The sequence below is a fragment of the Biomphalaria glabrata genome, chromosome 8, assembly GCF_947242115.1.
Source record: "Biomphalaria glabrata chromosome 8, xgBioGlab47.1, whole genome shotgun sequence".
Lineage (NCBI taxonomy): Eukaryota > Metazoa > Mollusca > Gastropoda > Planorbidae > Biomphalaria > Biomphalaria glabrata.
Genome location: NC_074718.1, coordinates 13,644,831 through 13,667,549, shown reverse-complemented (window position 1 = coordinate 13,667,549; position 22,719 = coordinate 13,644,831). Strand labels below are relative to the sequence as shown.

General features: G+C 38.2%; 1 protein-coding gene across 2 annotated transcripts in view; it reads left to right on the top strand.

Moving 5' to 3' along the window:
• LOC106059817 (glutamate receptor 1-like) overlaps window positions 1-22,719 on the top strand; it is a 132,327-nt gene that overhangs the window by 43,117 nt on the left and 66,491 nt on the right. For both annotated transcript variants that reach the window (XR_008779460.1, XM_056038965.1), the window contains exon 3: window positions 10,208-10,366. Coding sequence is in view for 1 of the 2 variants with exons in the window: in XM_056038965.1 (XP_055894940.1) it covers window positions 10,208-10,366 (159 nt within the window). In the remaining variant the exon portion in view is untranslated. The remainder of the gene's footprint in view (window positions 1-10,207; window positions 10,367-22,719) is intronic.

The following is a 22,719-nucleotide window of genomic DNA, read 5'->3' as shown; positions in this document are numbered from 1 at the left end:
TGAATTCAAACTCGAGGGCTCAAACCTCTTTAAGCCAACGCACTCACCACTGTGCCAGCGAAGTGCTTTTGAAAATAGAAGGTGTCATAGTTATATATTGTTAGTTTCAAACTTTAAAGCGGCGACCTATTTCTCTCTACAAAGAATAAAGGAGACTAATTCAACTTGTATCACCACATCAGTCAAGTACAACTTCTTTCTCTTGTTTGATACCAACAAAAATAATTATTACCAATAGTTAATTAACTATTTTAATACTTTTTAAAAAATTGATTCTTGTTTCGTCGAGTAAAAGAAATAATTGTGCAAAATTTTAGCTCGATCCGAGAATTGATGCGGAAGAAATCATGTGTTCAAACCTTTTACGTGGAAGACATGGCATCGTGGAGGTCAATGCATTGTGGAGGTCATGGCATCGTGGAGGTCAAAGCATCGTGGAGGTCAAAGCATCGTGGAGGTCAAGTTATCGTGGAGGTCAAGGCATCGTGGAGGTCAAGGCATCGCGGAGGTCAAGGCATCGTGGAGGTCAAGGCATTGTGGAGGTCATGACATCATATTTTTCTTTTCGTTATCACGTGCACAATGGTTAACTAAAATTTTGGTATGTTTTTTTCTGAAATAAATTGCTATCGATCGCTAATCAATGTCACAATGTATTACATTATAATCTTAAGAATACATTAGAAACACAGGATTATAATGGATTACTAGATTAGATTTACGTTAGAATAGAAATGAGAAAGCGTGTCGATGAGTTTTGTATAAGAGCAGATTAGCAAACACACAAAAATATGTTTTATGTAATATAGTATGGACGAAATAGGAGACTCACTTAATGAACGAAGATTTTTTTATTTTTTTTTTGGGGGGGGGAGAGATTTTATCTGAGACTTACACAGCTCAGTTTACATCCATGCTGACACTATGTAGTTTAATTATAGAAACTTGATATTTGTTTTTCCAAAGTCTCCCTTTCATTAAGACTGATAAACAAGTAATTAGATAACTTAATACGTTTAATACAAGGAATTTGAGATTTTAGCAGCTTCCTCATGGGAAAACACTTTTGTGATTGTGTTGTCCGCCTCTCAGTTTGTCCTTCTATTTATATTTCTGGTATGTATCTCGGAACAGAGAAGTGCTCTTGAGAATTCTGTTTATTCAGCGTAGTCGTCTCTGTGTGCTGTGTCTGTTTGAAGCAGGATGTTTTGGCGCGAAGGTGGTTTTAGCTCAACCGTTTTGGCGCGTGACGTTTTGACGCGAAATGTTTTAGCTACATTATAGATGTTCATTTATAATGTCTTTAAAAAGAATGGTACTATCTTTTTTTGTATATATCAACTCACTCAGTCTGTCAGTCTGTCTGTCGGGTACAATGTTTTTCTCCCACACCCATTCTCGGATCAAGTCGCACTTTACACAATTATTTGTTTTACCTAACAAAACTAGAGATGGGAATCGAACCCAACTTTTAAAGTTCGGGTTCGGTTCGGTTCGGTCAGATTTAAGTTCGAGTTCGGTTCGGTTCGATGACGAGTATAGTTCGGGTTCGGTTCGGTTCGTTCGGGTCTAAAGTTCGGGTTCGGCTCGGTTCGATGTTATGAAATTATGCAATAGCAAAATTAAGTTATAAGGTTTAATACAATTTATCAGATAAAACACTTTAAGTTTAATTTTTACATAAAACAAATACTTTGCAACATATAATAGGCCTATGGGCAATACTTTTTCCAAAATAATGTTGCCCACATACATTTTAAGCATTGTAAACATTTCTTAATGGAGATAAAATTAAAGATGCGGCAGGTTTTTGCTCAAGTCGGCAAGTGGTTTAATTCTGGGCATGACTCGGCGCTAAGCGTATTCTAACCTTTTTCTCTTAGTAAGAAGAGATATTTTTTTAAAAGGCTAATATCGATGTGCTTTCTTTCAGAACGCACTATTCATCATAATAAAAAAAACAAATATTCTTCGTGTAAAGACGTCTCTATCGAGGATTTTTTTTTCACACATAAGTCGTCACTATAATAAATTGCAATATACGGAAGAAATTCGACTATTCTGAGACAAAAAATGCAGAAGAATCTCAATAGCGGAGATGTTTTAAAATGTTTTCTTCAAAATGTTTTGACCCATATTGTGCATACGCGCCTCGCAAAAAGCAGTCTACAGTTGACAAGGTCTTATTAGAAGATAAAATGACATCTCCTACTTAATATATTTTAATTTTTAAACATGTAATTATACTAATATTCAGATAAGTTAAACTGAAAATAAAACTTTTTTTTCGACGCCCCCTCTCCTTGTTAGTTGGTCGTTGATTTGTCGCTTACAAACAGCTAGTACAATTGAACCAATAAAGGCGTTTTATATTTTTACCGGTAAGGATAGTATAGAGGGACTTCTTATGGTCCGGCAGTTACGCTGGGCAGGGCACGTATCCCGTATGGGAGAGGAACAGTCTTTTTTTTTGTGAGCTAAAAGGTGGCCGCCATAACAGAGGCGCCCCACGGAAACGCTTCAAAGACCAGCTTAGGCGTCAACTTTGCTTAGCTGACATAGAAGAGAGCACCTGGTCACATGCGGCCTCAGAACGAGTCAGTTGGAGTTCACTCCCAAAGGCCGCGGGATACACATTTGAGACCAAAAGAAAATCCGCTGCCGAGGACAAACGCAGACGCGAAAAGAAAAACTAAATGGACCACCTGCGGACAGTGGTTATGCTTGCCCTGAATGTGGCAAAATATATAGGTCACATCTGGGACTGCGCAGCCATGGGAAAAACTGCATTCCTCACTAATCTTCGGACTCGAAGACAAGCCTTATAATAACATATAAACTTAATAAACTTTAAAATAAAGTTCTTATGTGAACAACTCAATATAGCCTAACTGTTATTACAATATTCACATATTTAACTTTTGATAGAGATGTACTATTAATGAAATATACTGATATTTAAACGAAATCTAGGTCTCAAGATTGTCTGCCGTTTCACATTTGCATTACGCTAATTTCATCATACTCAATGCATAAACATAATCAGTCGCTTAACCTCTTCTTATCGCCACCAGACACCACACACACACTCTATGACACCCCTTTTTGTCAGGAAGTTGCGTCTCCCCATCCCCCAATTCAAGGTACTCGCCATCCCCACCCACGGGGGAGGACCCAAAGTTTGAGAAACGCTGCATTAAAAATACTGATGATCAATAATGCAAAACAAAATAATAGTAAAAATATTCAGGGACGTTGCTAGGAATTTTTCATCATTTGGGAGCCCGGGAGGGGCTGGACCTCTTTGGGGCCCCTGCATTTTGCGTAATATTGAATATTGTAAAAACACTCATTTGAGGCCCCGCTCAAGTGGGGGCCCGGGGAGATTTTCCATTCCCCCCCCCCTCCTCCCTCACCCTTGCTACGCCACTGATAATATTCCAATATGGAATACTTCACAATTTTGTAAAAATAAATCACTTAATAGAAGATAATTAAAATTTATTTTAAACTAGAACACAAATGAACTTATTGTAGATTTATATCTACACTCTCTAATTGGCCAAAACTATTCTACTCTCAACTAACAGCTATCTCAAATAAAAGTGACAATATTTTAATGTTGACTTTGTACTTACTAGGAACTAGAGTCTAGATCTAGATCTAATTAGAGGGCGCCTATTCAACTCAAAACCAATATTGCAAACAGTCCGCGAAAATTCAAGGCCAGGAGGGAGTCGGCACATACGGAAAAACCCATGGGAACCCCAGCGCGCCGCTTTTTTTTTCTTTTTAAAGTTTTCAAAATACCCCCCCCCTCCCAAGTTTTCAATGTATAATGGAATCATTAGAATTTAAATAAAATATTTAAGTAATTTTTTTTTTATTTTTTTAAACCAAAAATTAAAAAAAAAAGGATGTACAAATTGCAAACTTAGTTCGGTTAAGATAAGGAGGGTTCGTTCGGTTCGGTTCGTACCAAACAGTTTCAAAGTTCGGGTTCGGTTCGGTTCGGTCATAAGTGAGGTTCGAGTTCGGTTCGTTCGGTTCGGGTTCGGTTCGTTTCCCATCTCTAAACAAAACATCGTTCAACCAAAAAGTTAATTAATTATTTGGAAACAAAAATGAAATTAAATAATTTTATTATTATGTTATGAATGTCTCTGTATGTGTGGAGTTATTCCTCTTATTACGTTCTGTATACGCTTTTTCTTCCACTTCCCCATCTCGTATCATGTTGAAATTCTGCATAATTATCCATAGTTAAAGACAATTCATGAATACATTTTAAAAGAATTAACCAATTTGTTTATCAATTAGTTGTAATTCGTTTATTTTGTTTTAGATAGAAAAAGGGAAGCTATTCATGCAGTATTAAATATATGGCACTGTTTTTGCATTCTTGCAATCTAACTTTGCTTTTAGGAGTATATATTCTTTTTATAGTTTTTATTTCTGTATTATTTCTAGTTTGAAGTATGTTACATTTGCCCAGTTGCCAGATTTTTGTCTTCAACGTCAAATTCAATTAAAGTCTCTAGTCTAAGAAAATCAAAAAAAAAAATAATTAAATTTGGCAAGACTTCATTTTTTTTTTTTTTCATTTGCTCATAGTCGGATGTGTAGCACTACTGAGAGGCTTTGGGGTTTTATTTTTTCTTTTATTTATTTCAGCTTGTGTACGTGTGTATCTTTCTGAGCATTCGAGTGTGTGGAGGTGTGTGTGTGTGTGTTGTAAGTGATATTAAAAAGTGAGAAAAGTCACTCCCTAGAAACTGTGCTACAGCGTACATCATCAGGAACTTATTGAAGTGTTGTTTTTTTTTGGGGGGGGGGGTCCTGAAGAAAATTCTAAATTCTTTATAGTGCGCACAAGGAAATGGTGTTAGGAGCTAAATATTATATTATATTATATTATATTATATTATATTATATTATATTATATTATATTATATTATATTATATTATATTATATTATATTATATTATATTATACTAGCCGGACTTACTCGCGGCCTGCGGGCCTTAGTTTGTGTATTACTAATCTACACAAGCTGATCCAGAACTTTGGAGTGGGGGGGGGGCGATTTTTTTCCAAACCCTAACCCTAACGCCTAGTAAACCCATATTGAGGCCTTTTTCTTGCAAGCGTGGGGGTCTGGGGCAGCGCTGTAAGCTTCCCAGTGGGGTTGGGGTCGAAGCCCCGACGCCAAAAGCGTTTTCTTTCATTCTTCACAGAAGAAACGCATTCTCCTGACCTAAAGCTCATTATTCATCCTATTAAAAAAGGACTTTTTGAATAATATTTTACTTGAGAAATATTCTAATATGAATTTATCGGCCCTTAATACATTGCAAATAAAACCGATTTGTTCCTTGAAAAGATAAGATACCCCACATATTTAGATTAAGGCTTTGAGGATCGCCGCAGAAAAAAAAAAATATTCGATAAATAATATTCAATAAAAATTCAAGCATAAATTGTGAGTTATAGTCCCAAATTTACTTAACTAGAAAAATATGAGATTGAGTAAAGGTTGTAAAAAGGCGACAAGTAGGACATTATTTGGGTTTAAAATTAATCTCAATCGTGACTCTTATACTGAAAAATTTCGTTTGAATTCTAACTTTTCCAAAGCAAAGTCTTTCTTAAAATAATTATGATAAAATGTCTGGAAAGGGGAGGGGTGAAAGCGTTTAATCCTCGCTCCTTTTTTATAATTTCTGCTAATGAATGATTTTGGCATTAAAGAATAGGGGTTGGGCGACTCGGTGTAAGAATTTAATTTATAGCATATATAAATTATATTAGTGAAATTTTTTTTATTTTGTAATTTCTTAACTATAATACAAACAGAAAAAGTATTGGTTTGTCTGATGGGGGAAAGGCGATTGCATGTATCGCCCCTCCCACCTGGTACAATCCTTTTTCATTTTATATTTACTAATTATAAAATTTGAGATTAGAGTGAGTGTGTGACATAATAAACAAATGGGTTCACATGTCAATACGTAGTTTATATAGATATTTAAATAATTTTGTTCACAAACAATGATTTCTCCATAAAAGTAGGTCCCGCCCCCCCCCTCTCAAAGGGTTTAGGACAGTTTAGGTGGATAGGGCAGTAGAGGTATTCGCCTTCCCCCCCCCCCCCAATCGGTCAACAGGTGAACGACAAAATATAAAGATCAGTTAAAATACCAATAACAAGTTTTAATCATATAGATATCTAATTGATTCTGCTAGCAAGCTGTGAATTCTACAAATAAATTGGACCGCCTCCCCACTAAAATGTTTAGGGGGGGGGAGGGCGGGATTGATGCCATCGCCCCTCCCGACCCCACCAAATCGACCAACATACTAGAGGGGGGACGAAATAATCTAAAAATAGGTTGAATATAAATAATTAACATATAATATTAACATAAATAATACATTCGTATACACATTGTGTGAATTCTATACTAAAATTCGCCCGCTCGGCCGAGTGGGGGAGGGGGAGCAATCGCCCCTACTGCCCCCCCCCCGATCCGCCAGTGGTAATCTAGTGGATTGGATGTATATCTATGTCAAACGTAGCTAATCTTCCTTTCAAGTTTTTCTCTTTCGCCACGAAAATAAAAGAAGTTTTGCGAAAATGGGTTTACATCCGTATCAGATATAAAAGACTAAGAAAACGGATTTACCTGATTTGTTAAAAGCGAATAGAGATAACTTCAGCAATTTAAATAAAAGTTGCGCGAGATGAATGGTATATAAAGTACAATTAAAACGGGTTTACCCGATTCGTTAATTGAAGGGGATTATAAAGTACGTCAGGACGTCTAAATTCGCAGATATATGGAACGAATTTATGAAAAAAATGCTTTTGAAACACAAATTTGAAGGTTAATTTTATTAAATAATGAAATCAGTAGATTATATTTTGTATTTTCATGTGTCAAAGTAAAAAACACCCATGCATACGCCTTACTTTCTGCTATATTATATTATATTATATTATATTATATTATATTATATTATATTATATTATATTATATTATATTATATTATATTATTATATTATATTATATTATATTATATTATATTATATTATATTATATTATATTATATTATATTATATTATATTATATTATATTATACATAAAGCTTCAGAAAACTATCTCATGCTACAGTATCAACTTCGGATTGATCTATTGCAACGTTTAACTTCTCAATCGAAATGAAAATGTTCTCAAGGTAGAACGTAAAACCTTTCCCAGAATCCCCCACTCTCTCAAATATCCAGGAATAAACTAGGACTGAAGCCCTCCTGTCTACCAATAGTATCTTAGCTCTAAGCCTAGCAGTGGAAAAACATTTGTTATACCCTTCAGTTTAGTTTTACTTTAAACATAAACACAACTTTGAACCTTTAATAGCCACGTCATTAATTAAAAAGAACCCGTTAATTTGATCAACTTGACCGCTGATCATTTTGAGCATCTCAAAGTGTTTAGTTATTTGACGTACGTATTAAGTAACAGCTAAATAGAATGTCGTAGTGTTCATCAGCCTAAGTGAGGAGTCAATGAGTGAGGAGTCAATGAGTGAGCGAGTCAATGAGTGAGGAGTCAATGAGTGAGGAGTCAATGAGTGAGCGAGTCAATGAGTGAGGAGTCAATGAGTGAGGAGTCAATGAGTGAGCGAGTCAATGAGTGAGGAGTCAATGAGTGAGGAGTCAATGAGTGAGGAGTCAATGAGTGAGGAGTCAATGAGTGAGGAGTCAATGGGTGAGGAGTCAATGAGTGAGGAGTCAATGAGTGAGGAGTCAATGGGTGAGGAGTCAATGAGTGAGGAGTCAATGAGTGAGGAGTCAATGAGTGAGGAGTCAATGAGTGAGCGAGTCAATGAGTGAGGAGTCAATGAGTGAGGAGTCAATGAGTGAGGAGTCAATGAGTGAGGAGTCAATGAGTGAGCGAGTCAATGAGTGAGGAGTCAATGAGTGAGGAGTCAATGAGTGAGGAGTCAATGAGTGAGGAGTCAATGAGTGAGCGAGTCAATGAGTGAGGAGTCAATGAGTGAGGAGTCAATGAGTGAGGAGTCAATGAGTGAGCGAGTCAATGAGTGAGGAGTCAATGAGTGAGGAGTCAATGAGTGAGGAGTCAATGAGTGAGCGAGTCAATGAGTGAGCGAGTCAATGAGTGAGCGAGTCAATGAGTGAGCGAGTCAATGAGTGAGGAGTCAATGAGTGAGGAGTCAATGAGTGAGCGAGTCAATGAGTGAGCGAGTCAATGAGTGAGGAGTCAATGAGTGAGGAGTCAATGAGTGAGGAGTCAATGAGTGAGGAGTCAATGAGTGAGCGAGTCAATGAGTGAGCGAGTCAATGAGTGAGCGAGTCAATGAGTGAGCGAGTCAATGAGTGAGGAGTCAATGAGTGAGGAGTCAATGAGTGAGGAGTCAATGAGTGAGCGAGTCAATGAGTGAGGAGTCAATGAGTGAGGAGTCAATGAGTGAGCGAGTCAATGAGTGAGCGAGTCAATGAGTGAGCGAGTCAATGAGTGAGTGAGTCAATGAGTGAGCGAGTCAATGAGTGAGCGAGTCAATGAGTGAGCGAGTCACTGAGTGAGCGAGTCAATGAGTGAGGAGTCAATGAGTGAGGAGTCAATGAGTGAGGAGTCAATGAGTGAGGAGTCAATGAGTGAGGAGTCAATGAGTGAGGAGTCAATGAGTGAGGAGTCAATGAGTGAGGAGTCAATGAGTGAGGAGTCAATGAGTGAGGAGTCAATGAGTGAGGAGTCAATAAGTGAGGAGTCAATGAGTGAGCGAGTCAATGAGTGAGGAGTCAATGAGTGAGGAGTCAATGAGTGAGGAGTCAATGAGTGAGGAGTCAATGAGTGAGGAGTCAATAAGTGAGGAGTCAATGAGTGAGGAGTCAATGAGTGAGGAGTCAATAAGTGAGGAGTCAATGAGTGAGCGAGTCAGGCCTTTTGCTTGTATAGAGAGAGATACATAAATATATGTATGTGTGATTGTGTGTGTATGTTTGCGTGCATAGAGTGTGTCCTTGACTGTGTGCAATCATCTCTGCAGTTTGTTAAGAGCCAGCGCGTGATCCTGCAAAACACTGGGGACATTTCTTTAAGACGGGAATCTTAGCTCTGGAGAAAAAGTTTTAAAATCATGAAATGCATTACTCACGTCTGCTGAGAGCACGAGATGCATGATGGGAAGTACATTACCGCCTTCCTGAGATTCCCTGATTGGTTGGCGGAATGGAGTGGGGGATACTCCCCCAAGTCATTATTCTAATATTTACACTCGTCTGTGTTGCGTACATGCCCTTAGCGCCCTTTTTGCGCCACTATCCCCCCATGTACTACAGTCACCTTCATAGCCCCCTAACTAGAGAACACGCAGTACAAACACGCACTCTCACTTTCACACACTTACACACACACACACATTGCCACACAACCACACACACACACACACAACTTAGGCTCGTGCTAGAAGAGAAACATGATTATTGCGTTAGCTTCTTATTTTTCTGGAACACTTAGAGATAAGTGTGTGTGTGTTAGTGTGATTGTGTTGAGAGTGTGTGTGTTAGTGTGATTGTGTTGAGTTTGTGTGCGTGTGTGTGTGTTAGTGTGATTGTGTTGAGTGTGTCGTTTGTGAGTGTGTTGTTTGTTTGCGTGTGACCTTTGAAAAGTGCGTGGCGTTTTTTTTTTTTTTATTGCCAGATAACCAGAAGTTATGTTAAAAAGACTTTTTTAAAAAAAGAAATGTCATCAAAGAATGTGCAATTATGAGTTTAACAATCGATCTGTATTTTGTAATGGGCAGAAAACTTTCCAAATGAGTCTCCTTTCTTTCTCCGTTTAAAGTATTTGTTCATTTTCCCTAGCCTATATTGCGATGAATAGCAGAAACGGGTTAACTTTTTAAAAATTCAATAAATTCCCCAAAATAAAATTCTGCAGCAGAATGAAATTTGTAAAAATCATCCAATGCTACGGATATTGTGTTTCATATAGGAATTTGATGTTCTATGAAGTAGTCCTTTAAACATTAAATATTAATTAATTAATTAATTGGCCTTAAGTTTTGGCAAAGAGTTTCTATTTAAAGTTAAAGAACACTGATTATCTCCAATTAGGCATCATTTTGCATTTGTCGTTTGATCCTACCTTTGATTTTTTTTTTTTTTTTTTTTGCCATACAGGAGTTATATTTGACAAACGTGACTCCGTGTCACAAAGAGCCTTCGAAAGAGCCCTGGCCCACCACAGAGCCCAGAGCAAGTACAGGGACCCCCACTTCCAGCTGAACGTCACAGTGGACGTCATTGACGTCACGGATAACTTTCAACTCGCCAGTGCAAGTAAGTACAAGAGCATTGGGTTGGCGTTAGGAAGGATGTCACGTGGCTGTTTGGCGTTAGGAAGGATGGCATGGTTGTTTGGTATCATTTGTTGTCATGGTTGTTTGGTATTATTGGTTGTCATGGTTGTTTGATATCATTGGTTGGCATGGTTGTTTGGTATCATTGGTTGTCATGGTTATTTTGGTATTATTGGTTGTCATGGTTGTTTGGTATTATTGGTTGGCATGGTTGTTTGGTATCATTGGTTGTCATGGTTGTTTGGTATTATTGGTTGTCATGGTTGTTTGGTATCATTGGTTGTCATGGTTGTTTGGTATTATTGGTTGTCATGGTTGTTTGGTATCATTGGTTGTCATGGTTGTTTGGTATTATTGGTTGTCATGGTTGTTTGGTATTATTGGTTGTCATGGTTGTTTGGTATTATTGGTTGGCATGGTTGTTTGGTATCATTGGTTGTCATGGTTGTTTGGTATCATTGGTTGTCATGGTTGTTTGGTATCATTGGTTGTCATGGTTGTTTGGTATTATTGGTTGTCATGGTTGTTTGGTATCATTGGTTGTCATGGTTGTTTGGTATCATTGGTTGTCATGGTTGTTTGATATCATTAATTGTCATGGTTGTTTGATATCATTGGTTGTCATGGTTGTTTTGTATTATTGGTTGTCATGGTTGTTTTGTATTATTGGTTGTCATGGTTGTTTGGTATCATTGGTTGTCATGGTTGTTTGGTATCATTGGTTGTCATGGTTGTTTGATATTATTGGTTGTCATGGTTGTTTGATATCATTGGTTGGCATGGTTGTTTGATATCATTGGTTGTCATGGTTGTTTGGTATCATTGGTTGTCATGGTTATTTTGGTATTATTGGTTGTCATGGTTGTTTGGTATTATTGGTTGGCATGGTTGTTTGGTATCATTGGTTGTCATGGTTGTTTGGTATTATTGGTTGCCATGGTTGTTTGATATCATTGGTTGTCATGGTTGTTTGATATCATTGGTTGTCATGGTTGTTTTGGTATTATTGGTTGTCATGGTTGTTTGATATCATTGGTTGTCATGGTTGTTTGATATCATTGGTTGGCATGGTTGTTTGATATTATTGGTTGTCATGGTTGTTTGGTATCATTGGTTGTCATGGTTGTTTGGTATCATTGGTTGTCATGGTTGTTTGATATCATTGGTTGTCATGGTTGTTTTGTATTATTGGTTGTCATGGTTGTTTGATATCATTGGTTGTCATGGTTGTTTGATATTATTGGTTGTCATGGTTGTTTGATATCATTGGTTGTCATGGTTGTTTGATATCATTGGTTGTCATGGTTGTTTGATATCATTGGTTGGCATGGTTGTTTGATATCATTGGTTGTCATGGTTGTTTGGTATTATTGGTTGTCATGGTTGTTTTGGTATTATTGGTTGTCATATTTGTTTGGTATTATTGGTTGTCATGGTTGTTTGGTATTATTGCGTGTACGAGAGACAGTGTGTAGGAAAGCGGCAGTTCAAGACCGGAGAGCGTCGAGACCGGGACTGTTAGTCGGCCATGAAGTCGGTCCTGGTCGAGTCCTCATGTGTTGATGTACAAGTCCAGAAAGAGAGACAGTAGAGTTTTGTACGGTGATGTACAGAGTGACATTTTAGTTGTTGATGTGTTTGATGCCAATTGGCTGTTAACTACTTATTCACTCATTATTAAAGTACCAGATTATTTGGAGCCTTGTTGTCAAGTTCTTGATGTGTTGATGTGTTGTGTTGAGTTTTAGCAGTGTTTACGGAAGGCCTGATGAGTAGGAGAGAGAAAAACGTACCACTGGTGTCTTGAAGTGGGATTTCCTATGGCTTCTGTAAAACTGCTAGATGAACTGAATCTGAAAGAACTTAAACAAGAGCTGAAATGGCGAGGACTGAAGTACTACGAAAGGAACAACGAAACTCTTAAAGAACGTCTCCGGCAAGCCCTGGTGGATGAAGAGGAAGATCCATACACGTACCTCTTTGAACTCAAACCCGATGTTGTAGAGCTCTTGATCACCTTTCAAGAGCAGATGTTGGCTGGCTTTCAGAATGTGATCAAGGGTGACTCGCAGAAAGAGACAGATGAAGAAACAAGAGAAGAGACCGAGACCAATAGTTCAACCAAAGCTTTTGCTACAAACGTCCATGACGAGAGTGCCTCCATCAGCCAGATAGAACAAGACAACGTCGTGTCTTACCTCAAGCCTGTAGCTGAGGACATTAACGACATCTGTCAATCTGTCAGTGCTGATGAGAGGAACTCGAATCTTGATAGCTGCACCCAGATGTTTGGCAAGAACGTTATGTGTCGAGCTCCGCAGGGAGAACGCCAACTCCAAGAAACCCATCGGCAAGGTCTGCACCCAATAGACGTTTGTCCTGCTGACGAGACCATAGTGAGAAGCCCTGATGATGGTCAAGTAAGTGAACTGGAGCCTGATGCTGAAGATGAGAGTCCTTCGCAAGTGGAGTGCTGCCAACTTACTCCACTAGTTTGCCCTCCGGACAAGCCTGAAGATAATGTGTGCCACTATTTCCCCTCCTGTGGACCTGATACCCATTCCCAAATCCCATCTCTTGAAAGCCCTATGAAACAACCTGATAGGCCAACGATCTTGGTGACCCCTGTCATGACATATCCCTCCCCATGTGCTGGCTGGCTGCCTTCAGTAGTGAGCGACCGAAGAAGGCGATGGTTGCTGAATCCAAAGTGGATGGCGATGCAACCACGACGTCTGTGCAACCAGGTGAAGGTCAACTGGAGCAGAAGGAGAAAGAGACATACGCAGTATACAACGCAGATGACTCCATCGAAATAGCAATATAAGCCCATTGTCGCCCCCACCGATAGACCTCCTCCTGCATCGATTCACCTCCACTGCCCATGTCGTGAGATAGATTTTGTCCGGGACGGACAAATCTGAGAAGGGGGCAGTGTTACGACCCTATTGGCGGCGCAAAAGGGTTAACTCAGGCTCAGCTGTCACACGTGAATCACTCAGGTCAGCGGGGCCATGGACAAGGGACAGTACTACGATTACACGCAAATATGACCAATGTTATGGTCATGTGATCTAAAGCCTGCGTGTACGAGAGACAGTGTGTAGGAAAGCGGCAGTTCAAGACCGGAGAGCGTCGAGACCGGGACTGTTAGTCGGCCATGAAGTCGGTCCTGGTTGAGTCCTCATGTGTTGATGTACAAGTCCAGAAAGAGAGACAGTAGAGTTTTGTACGGTGATGTACAGAGTGACATTTTAGTTGTAAATGTGTTTGATGCCAATTGTCTAGTATTGGCTGTTATCTACTTATTCACTCATTATTAAAGTACCCGATATTGTGGAGCTCTTGTTGTCAGGTTCTTGATGTGTTGATGTGTTGTGTTGTGTTTAGCAGTGTTTACAGAAGGCCTGAGTAGGAAGAGAGAATCGTAACAATATTATTGGTGGTCATGGTTGTTTGATATTATTGGTGGTCATGGTTGTTTGATATTATTGGTGGTCATGGTTGTTTGATATAATTGGTTGATTGAAATATGCATGGTTGATTATCATCGTTGAATGATTGGATGACATGGTTGATCGGAATGATTGGTTGATGTTTTGTTTGTCTAAAAAACTTGCGTGGTAGGATTACTATCGTTGTTTGTTGTTTGTTTGTTGTGCATGTTTCGGATGTTCCTTCAGAGTTAATTTACTTCCTAGTCCAAACCTCCCACAAGACGACGGGAGATGGCAGCTAGCATAGTATGAACCCGGGAACATTGAGACAACCAAACGACAGCCCAGCGCGCATACCACATGATCAGGCAGCCATCCAAACAACAGGTTGATATGGTTAGTGGATACTGTGGCCTGACTGATAATCCAAGTCACAATTATTTTTTCTTTGCTTTAACAAAAACAAATACAATTGTCGACCAATTTATTATTTGTTTTTCTGTTCTAAAGGACTAAAGTCTAGACCTAATCCTTACAGTCAATCAACATATATGTCACTGGCAAAGTGCGAAATCCAAGCATTTCGTGTTTCGCTGGGAACATATAAGTATTTATGCATCCACCCTTTTTAATTTGATAAGTTTGTTCCCTGCCTGGAAATATAAAAATTTGGTGTCCTTGTGTGTATGTGGCGGGTCCATGAGGAGTAAGGAATTGTGGCAGAAATATTTTAATACAGTAACGGACTATTAATGTGTGGCATTCGGATCAGCGCAGGCGTGTTAAGACTAGACTAAGACTGCTTTATTGATCCTTATGGAAATGTGATTACAAGGACACTTGTCTCCTATAGCAGACGATGAGCTTTGTTCTAAACGTTTCCTGTTGTTTCAATCAAGTAAATGACCTTGCAATTGTATCCTAGTTATTTGTACTTCTGGAGACGCCATCCTCCATTTTGATCCTTTTCTCCGTCTCTTTGTTTCTTATCTTTCTTTTTCTTTGTTCTATTTTTTTCTTTATTTCTTATCTCTTTTTTCTTTTTCCTTTCTTTTGTTATTTCTCTCTTCTCCCCTCCCCCCTCTTTCTCTCTCTCTCTCTCTCATCATTCTGCTCGCTAATGTCCTCCTGAGTGTCTGATGATGTTATTATGTGACGTCAGTAAGCCATTTACCTCCCTTGTGGCTTCTGTTGTCTTAAGCTCTCTGCCCTTTTTTTTTTCAGCATGGCCTCCACCCCCCCCCCTTTCTTTACACATCTCATCCCTCCTTGGAACCTACAATTTTACTATTCTCTAAAGAGGGAGACTACTGCCCAAGTTAAATAATTACACTCCAGGCGACGACATTCTACAAAGAAGAAAAAAGGGAGGTAACAGCACGTGTGGGAAACAGTGTGGTTGTTAAGTCCATATCCAGTTTATATCCACCAGTATCCAACTCATATCGAAGTCCCGTTCGTCCAGTTCAACGGAACCGCTGCAGCTTCAGTATGCTCAGTGGGTAGAGGTGTACATGGTCAAGATAACATCGTATGACGGGCCGGAAGTGACCCTCGGTAACTAGGTTGAACAACGCTGATTTACAAGATGGCTATTTTGTATAACTTTATGTTGTAAAAATTCACCAGTGACAAACAAAACAAGTTATTTTTAAACATGCTACCTTGACGCGAATATCACGTGACACTTTTGGATGCAAGACATAACAACACAATGTATTTTGCGAAAGTTCTAAGACTGTTCTGGGTTCCAAAGGAAGAACCAAAGTTAGTCAATACATTTTATCAAATGAAGAGAGAAATCAGTAAAGGAATACCTGCTTGGGTTCATGTAGAATTGTAGATCTATTTACAATGACTCTCACACCCCAATGACATTGTGATGTCCGAGATGAAATTAATGTTTAAAATGACATTGATGTAGGCCTACTAATTACGCCCTACAATTAATCTTTATAATTAATTTTTTATTTAATTTGTTGAGTGGATGTTCGAAGCTTAATTTTCCCGCTCAGCCTGCTCGGATTTAGAATAATTTTTTAAAATAAAATTAATATTAATTTTTAAAAATATCAGGAAAGTTGTTTCCCTTTAATTTCTTCCTGTTTACGTTGCTGCAAATAGTTTGGGATTGAATCAAGACAAGGTTGATTTCTCCTTAATTACTATGTAAACCCAGCAATCTTCTACAGCAAGAACGAACTGACAAAGAACTTACATCACATCTGAGCCTCATCCTCCTCTATCAACTTACATCACATCTGAGCCTCATCCTCCTCTATCAACTTACATCACATCTGAGCCTCAGCCTCCTCTATCAACTTACATCACATCTGAGCCTCAGCCTCCTCTATCAACTTACATCACATCTGAGCCTCATCCTCCTCTATCAACTTACATCACATCTGAGCCTCATCCTCCTCTATCAACTTACATCACATCTGAGCCTCATCCTCCTCTATCAACTTACATCACATCTGAGCCTCATCCTCCTCTATCAACTTACATCACATCTGAGCCTCATCCTTCTCTATCAACTTACATCACATCTGAGCCTCATCCTTCCCTATCAACTTACATCACATCTGAGCCTCATCCTTCTCTATCAACTTACATCACATCTGAGCCTCATCCTTCCCTATCAACTTACATCACATCTGAGCCTCATCCTTCTCTATCAACTTACATCACATCTGAGCCTCATCCTCCTCTATCAACTTACATCACATCTGAGCCTCATCCTCCTCTATCAACTTACATCACATCTGAGCCTCATCCTCCTCTATCAACTTACATCACATCTGAGCCTCATCCTTCTCTATCAACTTACATCACATCTGAGCCTCATCCTCCTCTATCAACTTACATCACATCTGAGCCTCATCCTTCCCTATCAACTTACATCACATCTGAGCCTCATCCTCCTCTATCAACTTACATCACATCTGAGCCTCATCCTTCTCTATCAACTTACATCACATCTGAGCCTCATCCTTCCCTATCTAGTAAACCCTTGTACTATTTCATTGGTAAAAATGAAACACTTTAAACCCCTTTTGTTTGGTTCATGTATTCAGATTATATAGTTAGTCTTAAGACTTCAGATGTCACTCTCTCACTCTTTCTCTCCTTAACTCTCTCTCTCTAGCTCTCTCCCTATCTCTCTCAATTTATATCTACATCTCTTTCTCTCTCTCCCTTTTCACTTTCCTGCTCTCTCTCTCTCTCTTCTTCTCTCTCACCCTATGATTCTCCCTCCCTCCCTCTCTCGCTATCTTTCTCCCTCCCTATCTCTCTATCAAAACCCTCGTCGACCACACTACTGACCTGCTGCCACTATCAATCTCCCTTGACCAGCGAACTCTCCAAGTCATTAAAACAACTAAGGTTTCTGATGAACTTGTTCAAGCTTCTACTTGTACCATCTAACCTTCAGTCCCCAAGCACAAAATTAAGTCACACAAAAAATATGACTGTGTGATTGTGTGTGCACACGTGTGTAGATATATGTGAGTGTGTGGGTGAAATTAAAATCCAAAATGTATTCGCTGATCGTACGGGGAGGTAAGCCAACGAAAATGTGCAATGTGTATTCGCTCCTAAATAACGACCTCTAAGGGGATTTGTTTACGCAAGGATAACAGGCGGCATGTAACGTCTAGTACAGAAGTTTGAAAACATACACAACAGGTAGATAAGTATCTAGATGAACTTGATTTAAAATAAAAGGAAAATGTCAAAAAATATATTATAAAAAAAAACATAAATAAGGGAAATGAATGAACATTTACAGCCATTTCTATTAAAACGGTACGACTTTTTCCCTTTATGGAGCGAAACCGGAAGTTTCTATTGAGATTATTCTCTCGTAGTCACTGGAACAAGAACAACTTTTTTAAATAAATGTTTTAAAACAGACAATAACTCCTTTATATAACTTATAGAGCGATTTTTATTCTTAGTAAGTACTGAATGCAACAATTTTATCCAGCCCCATTCCCTACGAAAAAGAATCCTGGTTAAATGAATCTAGCACACTTTATAATATTCCAATGATAGGTCTTATTAGTCTTAAGATCTAGAATTAATAGTCGATGCGCAAAATTTTGCTAAACATTAATTTATTAGACTCTTGAATCAATTACATTCGCGATAGTCCTTTCAAAACTGATTTTGGATCTAGAACTAGACCTAGTTCTCTAGCCAAATTTAAATTTATTTCTATGTATTCTTTGAAAAATTATAACGGTCAAACTAGAGCTAGGAATTCTTTTCTCAGCAATATACACCAACTGCCATATTTCTAGGAATGTCGTTGAGCGGTTTTAAAGATCAATGTCTATGTTTCCCCCTCCAGGTTCCATGAAGTTATGACTTGTAAAAAGTAAACGTAAGTGAGGCAATAAAGTGGTCTAGGAATCCAGACAGGCGTTTTACGTAAAATAATTTCAATAATGTAGTGGATATATCAATTAAAGTAACTTGTAATAATCTTTTATTTTACAGATAAGTTATCGGATTTCTACTCTTGAATTTGTTCTGTGGTTTATTCATTCTAAGTTTGTTTGTTGATGTTGTTTATTTTTGTATTTTTGTACAAGTTTAATGAAGAACAAAATGGCCCTCTTGAGAAAAGTTATCAAAATAGAATGGAAGAAAGACACTACTTGAGACACCGAGACACAACATGTTCATTCCACAATAACTTTTTGTTCACTAAAATAAATGTAACTTAATAAGGTAATAATATTGCAAGCCTCTGGCATTAAGCGATAAAAAAAAATAACGCTAAAATATTTTAATAATAATTCCGTCTAATTAACTGTTTCATATCTAAAATTAGACATCACGTGATGTTGATATTACACTTAAAGGGAACAATTAATTCTATTTTTGTTCTAAAAGAAAGAAAGAAAACGAATATTGGTCCTGACGAAATGATGTCCAAAATACTAGGGGAATATAGTAGATGACAACCGCAAGCCAACCAGGGGCGTAGCTTCAAGTGGAAACTCTGGGTTGAGTGAAACTTTGTTCTGGTATTTAACCCCCCCCCCCCCACACCCAAAAGAAACAAAAACAAAAGATTTTCACTTGCCTTCTAAAACCTATTGATATCAACTATGGTCTAAAGATACTAGTCCCCCCCCCCCTCGTCTGGCTCTAACCCCGGTGTCTACGAGATACAAGTAGCATACAAGTGTTTTCGTTTCTCATAACAGCACACATAAATAAATATCAGGATTCCATCCCTGGTCTAGAGCGCCTTTAGAAAATGTGCGTCTGTCATGTTTGTCATTTTTGTGATGGTGTCATTCTCTCAATGTACATGTTTCAACTAAAGCAAAATGTGGAATACGATCACCAGCAGTACAGGCACAAGAACAGACAGAAAACATAAATAACATATTTTTACAATACAACAGCGTTAGATGCTCCTAGCTCCTTTAAAATTTTCACTTGAGAGGAATATATGATAGTACAATGAATTTAGAGGAATATATGATAGTACAATGAATTTAGAGGAATATATGATAGTACAATGAATTTAGAGGAATATATGATAGTACAATGAATTTAGAGGAATATATGATAGTACAATGAATTTAGAGGAATATATGATAGTACAATGAATTTAGAGGAATATATGATAGTACAATGAATTTAGAGGAATATATGATAGTACAGTGAATTTAGAGGAATATATGATAGTACAATGAATTTAGAGGAATATATGATAGTACAATGAATTTAGAGGAATATATGATAGTACAATGAATTTATCAAAAGACATCACCTTCAGGAATTTCACTTTAGAGGGATATATGATATAGTGCAATTAATTTATCAAGAGACATCACCTTCAGGAATATCGCTTCAGATGAAATGTGTTCAGATGACAATCATTGAATGTAGAAATATCATCTTCATGAATTTCTTTTCTTATGGTTGTTTGCAAATGGCAATCCTTGAATGAGGACAAATCGTCAGGAATTTCCTTTCAGGTAAGTCTGTGAAGGATAAGAAGTCTTTAGAAACTGATCCAGACGATGGCAATCTTGTCATTGATATTGTAAAGACCATCGCATAGTTGACACTCTCCATTATCTTTGTACCTTGGGTTTGGTTTAAGATTTCCAGCACAAGAAAACAGAGACGGATTCATCCGATCATTCATTTAATACAATAGAGCACAACAATCTGGTGGGAATGGTCAATGGAACAATGTCCAGCTCCCTCGACAAACAACAACAAAGTTTCACATTTACAGTTTCTGAACTTTTTCAAATAGGTTTTCGTGGCGGAAGATCTATAGTTGAAGGTCACGAGTTAAAACATTGATTATTTGGCCATCTTTTTTTTTATAAATTGAAATTGGTTTTAATCTCAACAGCTCCAGGGACCTGACATTTGTTGTGGAGACTTCATGCCATCAGTCGTCATGCTGGCTGTGTAACATTCTCGTGAACAGTGGACCATCAGATATTGGAAATCTGGTTCTCTCAGACTGTTGGGGTGTCAGTCTTAATCACAAATTGTTTTGATAACTAACAATAAATCTCTTGTACTAGAGGAACCGAACTCTAGATAGAACGAGTTGAAAGTCATCTTTCGTTCGTCTCTCTCTAGAGTAAAAGTTTCTCTTTCAGACCTTGTGGTCTATAGGGCAGATGAGGTTGAGGTCATCTGTTTCTGTGGACTACGGCTAATGAGGTTGTTATGCGGCCAGCACAACGACCAACTACAATTACTTTTCCCTAACTAATGTCAGGTACCCATTAGAGCTGGGTGGACTCAAAGGCGCCCAAAGATCCCGAAATAAAAATTAATTCCAGTCTTCAGCAGGATTCTAACCCGGGACCCCCGGTTCGGAAGCCAAGTGCTTTACCACTCAGTCACCTCAACTCCCTTCTTTCTACATTCTCTTTTATTCTTTTCCTTTGCTCTATGTTTCAGTTTTATTCTTTTCCTTTGCTCTATGTTTCAGTTTTATTCTTTTCCTTTGCTCTCTCTCTTCTCTTTTCATTTCAGAATCTTTTTTTTTACTTTGTTTCTCTCTTTCTATTTCTGTCTTTTCCTTGTCACTAAAACATCATGGGTTTCTACATATCTCTCTGTCTCTCTATCTCTCTCTCTCTTTCTCCCTCTCTCATCTCAGACCCACACTTAAACGAATCTTCCCCCTCCTCCCCCTGGGAAATGACTTCTGTGTTAACCAATTTGTCCCTGTGCGTGCATGCACTTTGGAAGGGAGTGAGTTGATTTGTTCACTTGGTGGAATGTTGTCACTCATACTATAGACTAGATAGGTATTGAAATAGATAGATAGATAGATGATAGATAGATAGATAGATAGATAGATAGATAGATAGATAGATAGATAGATAGATAGATAGATAGATAGATAGATCAGGGCCGGCCTTAAGCTTAGACAAAATAGGCAATCGCCTAGGGTCTCTGATTGGTGCTGGGCTCGCACAAGACTCAAAGAAATTTTTTTTTAGAGAAAAACATTGCGAAACATATGTATCAAATCTCAAATTAGAGTCTGTGTCTCTATGTCTTCTAGCCTAGCTCTAAAGTCTGTGTCTCTATGTCTTCTAGCCTAGCTCTAAAGTCTGTGTCTCTATGTCTTCTAGCCTAGCTCTAAAGTCTGTATCTCTATGTCTTCTAGCCTAGCTCTAAAGTCTGTGTCTCTATGTCTTCTAGCCTAGCTCTAAAGTCTGTATCTCTATGTCTTTTAGCCTAGCTCTAAAGTCTGTGTCTCTATGTCTTCTAGCCTAGCTCTAAAGTCTGTATCTCTATGTCTTTTAGCCTAGCTCTAAAGTCTGTGTCTCTATGTCTTTTAGCCTAGCTCTAAAGTCTGTGTCTCTATGTCTTTTAGCCTAGCTCTAAAGTCTGTGTCTCTATGTCTTCTAGCCTAGCTCTAAAGTCTGTGTCTCTATGTCTTCTAGCCTAGCTCTAAAGTCTGTATCTCTATGTCTTCTAGCCTAGCTCTAAAGTCTGTGTCTCTATGTCTTCTAGCCTAGCTCTAAAGTCTGTATCTCTATGTCTTTTAGCCTAGCTCTAAAGTCTGTGTCTCTATGTCTTCTAGCCTAGCTCTAAAGTCTGTATCTCTATGTCTTCTAGCCTAGCTCTAAAGTCTGTATCTCTATGTCTTCTAGCCTAGCTCTAAAGTCTGTGTCTCTATGTCTTTTAGCCTAGCTCTAAAGTCTGTGTCTCTATGTCTTTTAGCCTAGCTCTAAAGTCTGTGTCTCTATGTCTTCTAGCCTAGCTCTAAAGTCTGTATCTCTATGTCTTCTAGCCTAGCTCTAAAGTCTGTGTCTCTATGTCTTCTAGCCTAGCTCTTAAGTCTGTATCTCTATGTCTTTTAGCCTAGCTCTAAAGTCTGTGTCTCTATGTCTTCTAGCCTAGCTCTAAAGTCTGTATCTCTATGTCTTTTAGCCTAGCTCTAAAGTCTGTGTCTCTATGTCTTCTAGCCTAGCTCTAAAGTCAAGTATCTATTGTAATTGAAGATTTATCCACGAATGCTTACATCTACTTGTTAGACTACACATATTAGAAGACCTTGTTTCTTTCTTTTGATGACACGTCAAAACGTTACTTCTAGTGAGTTGATCATCTATCATCCCATATGTGCACATATGCTTTCAGCGCTTTGTGAATTTAACTTATTTGTTGATTCAGATATAGGAAAGGTTTTAATTTATTGCATATTTTTTGGCCTTAATTTGTTTTTCTATTTCATGTGGGGCCACTTTATTCACTTCGTCTTGGGACTCCAATTACATAAGGCCGGACGATGGATGATCTAATATTTATACGTTAAGGAATTAAATGGTTATTAATTTTTACTTATGATTTTGTATTCATTCATTGAATGCTATTTTTGTTG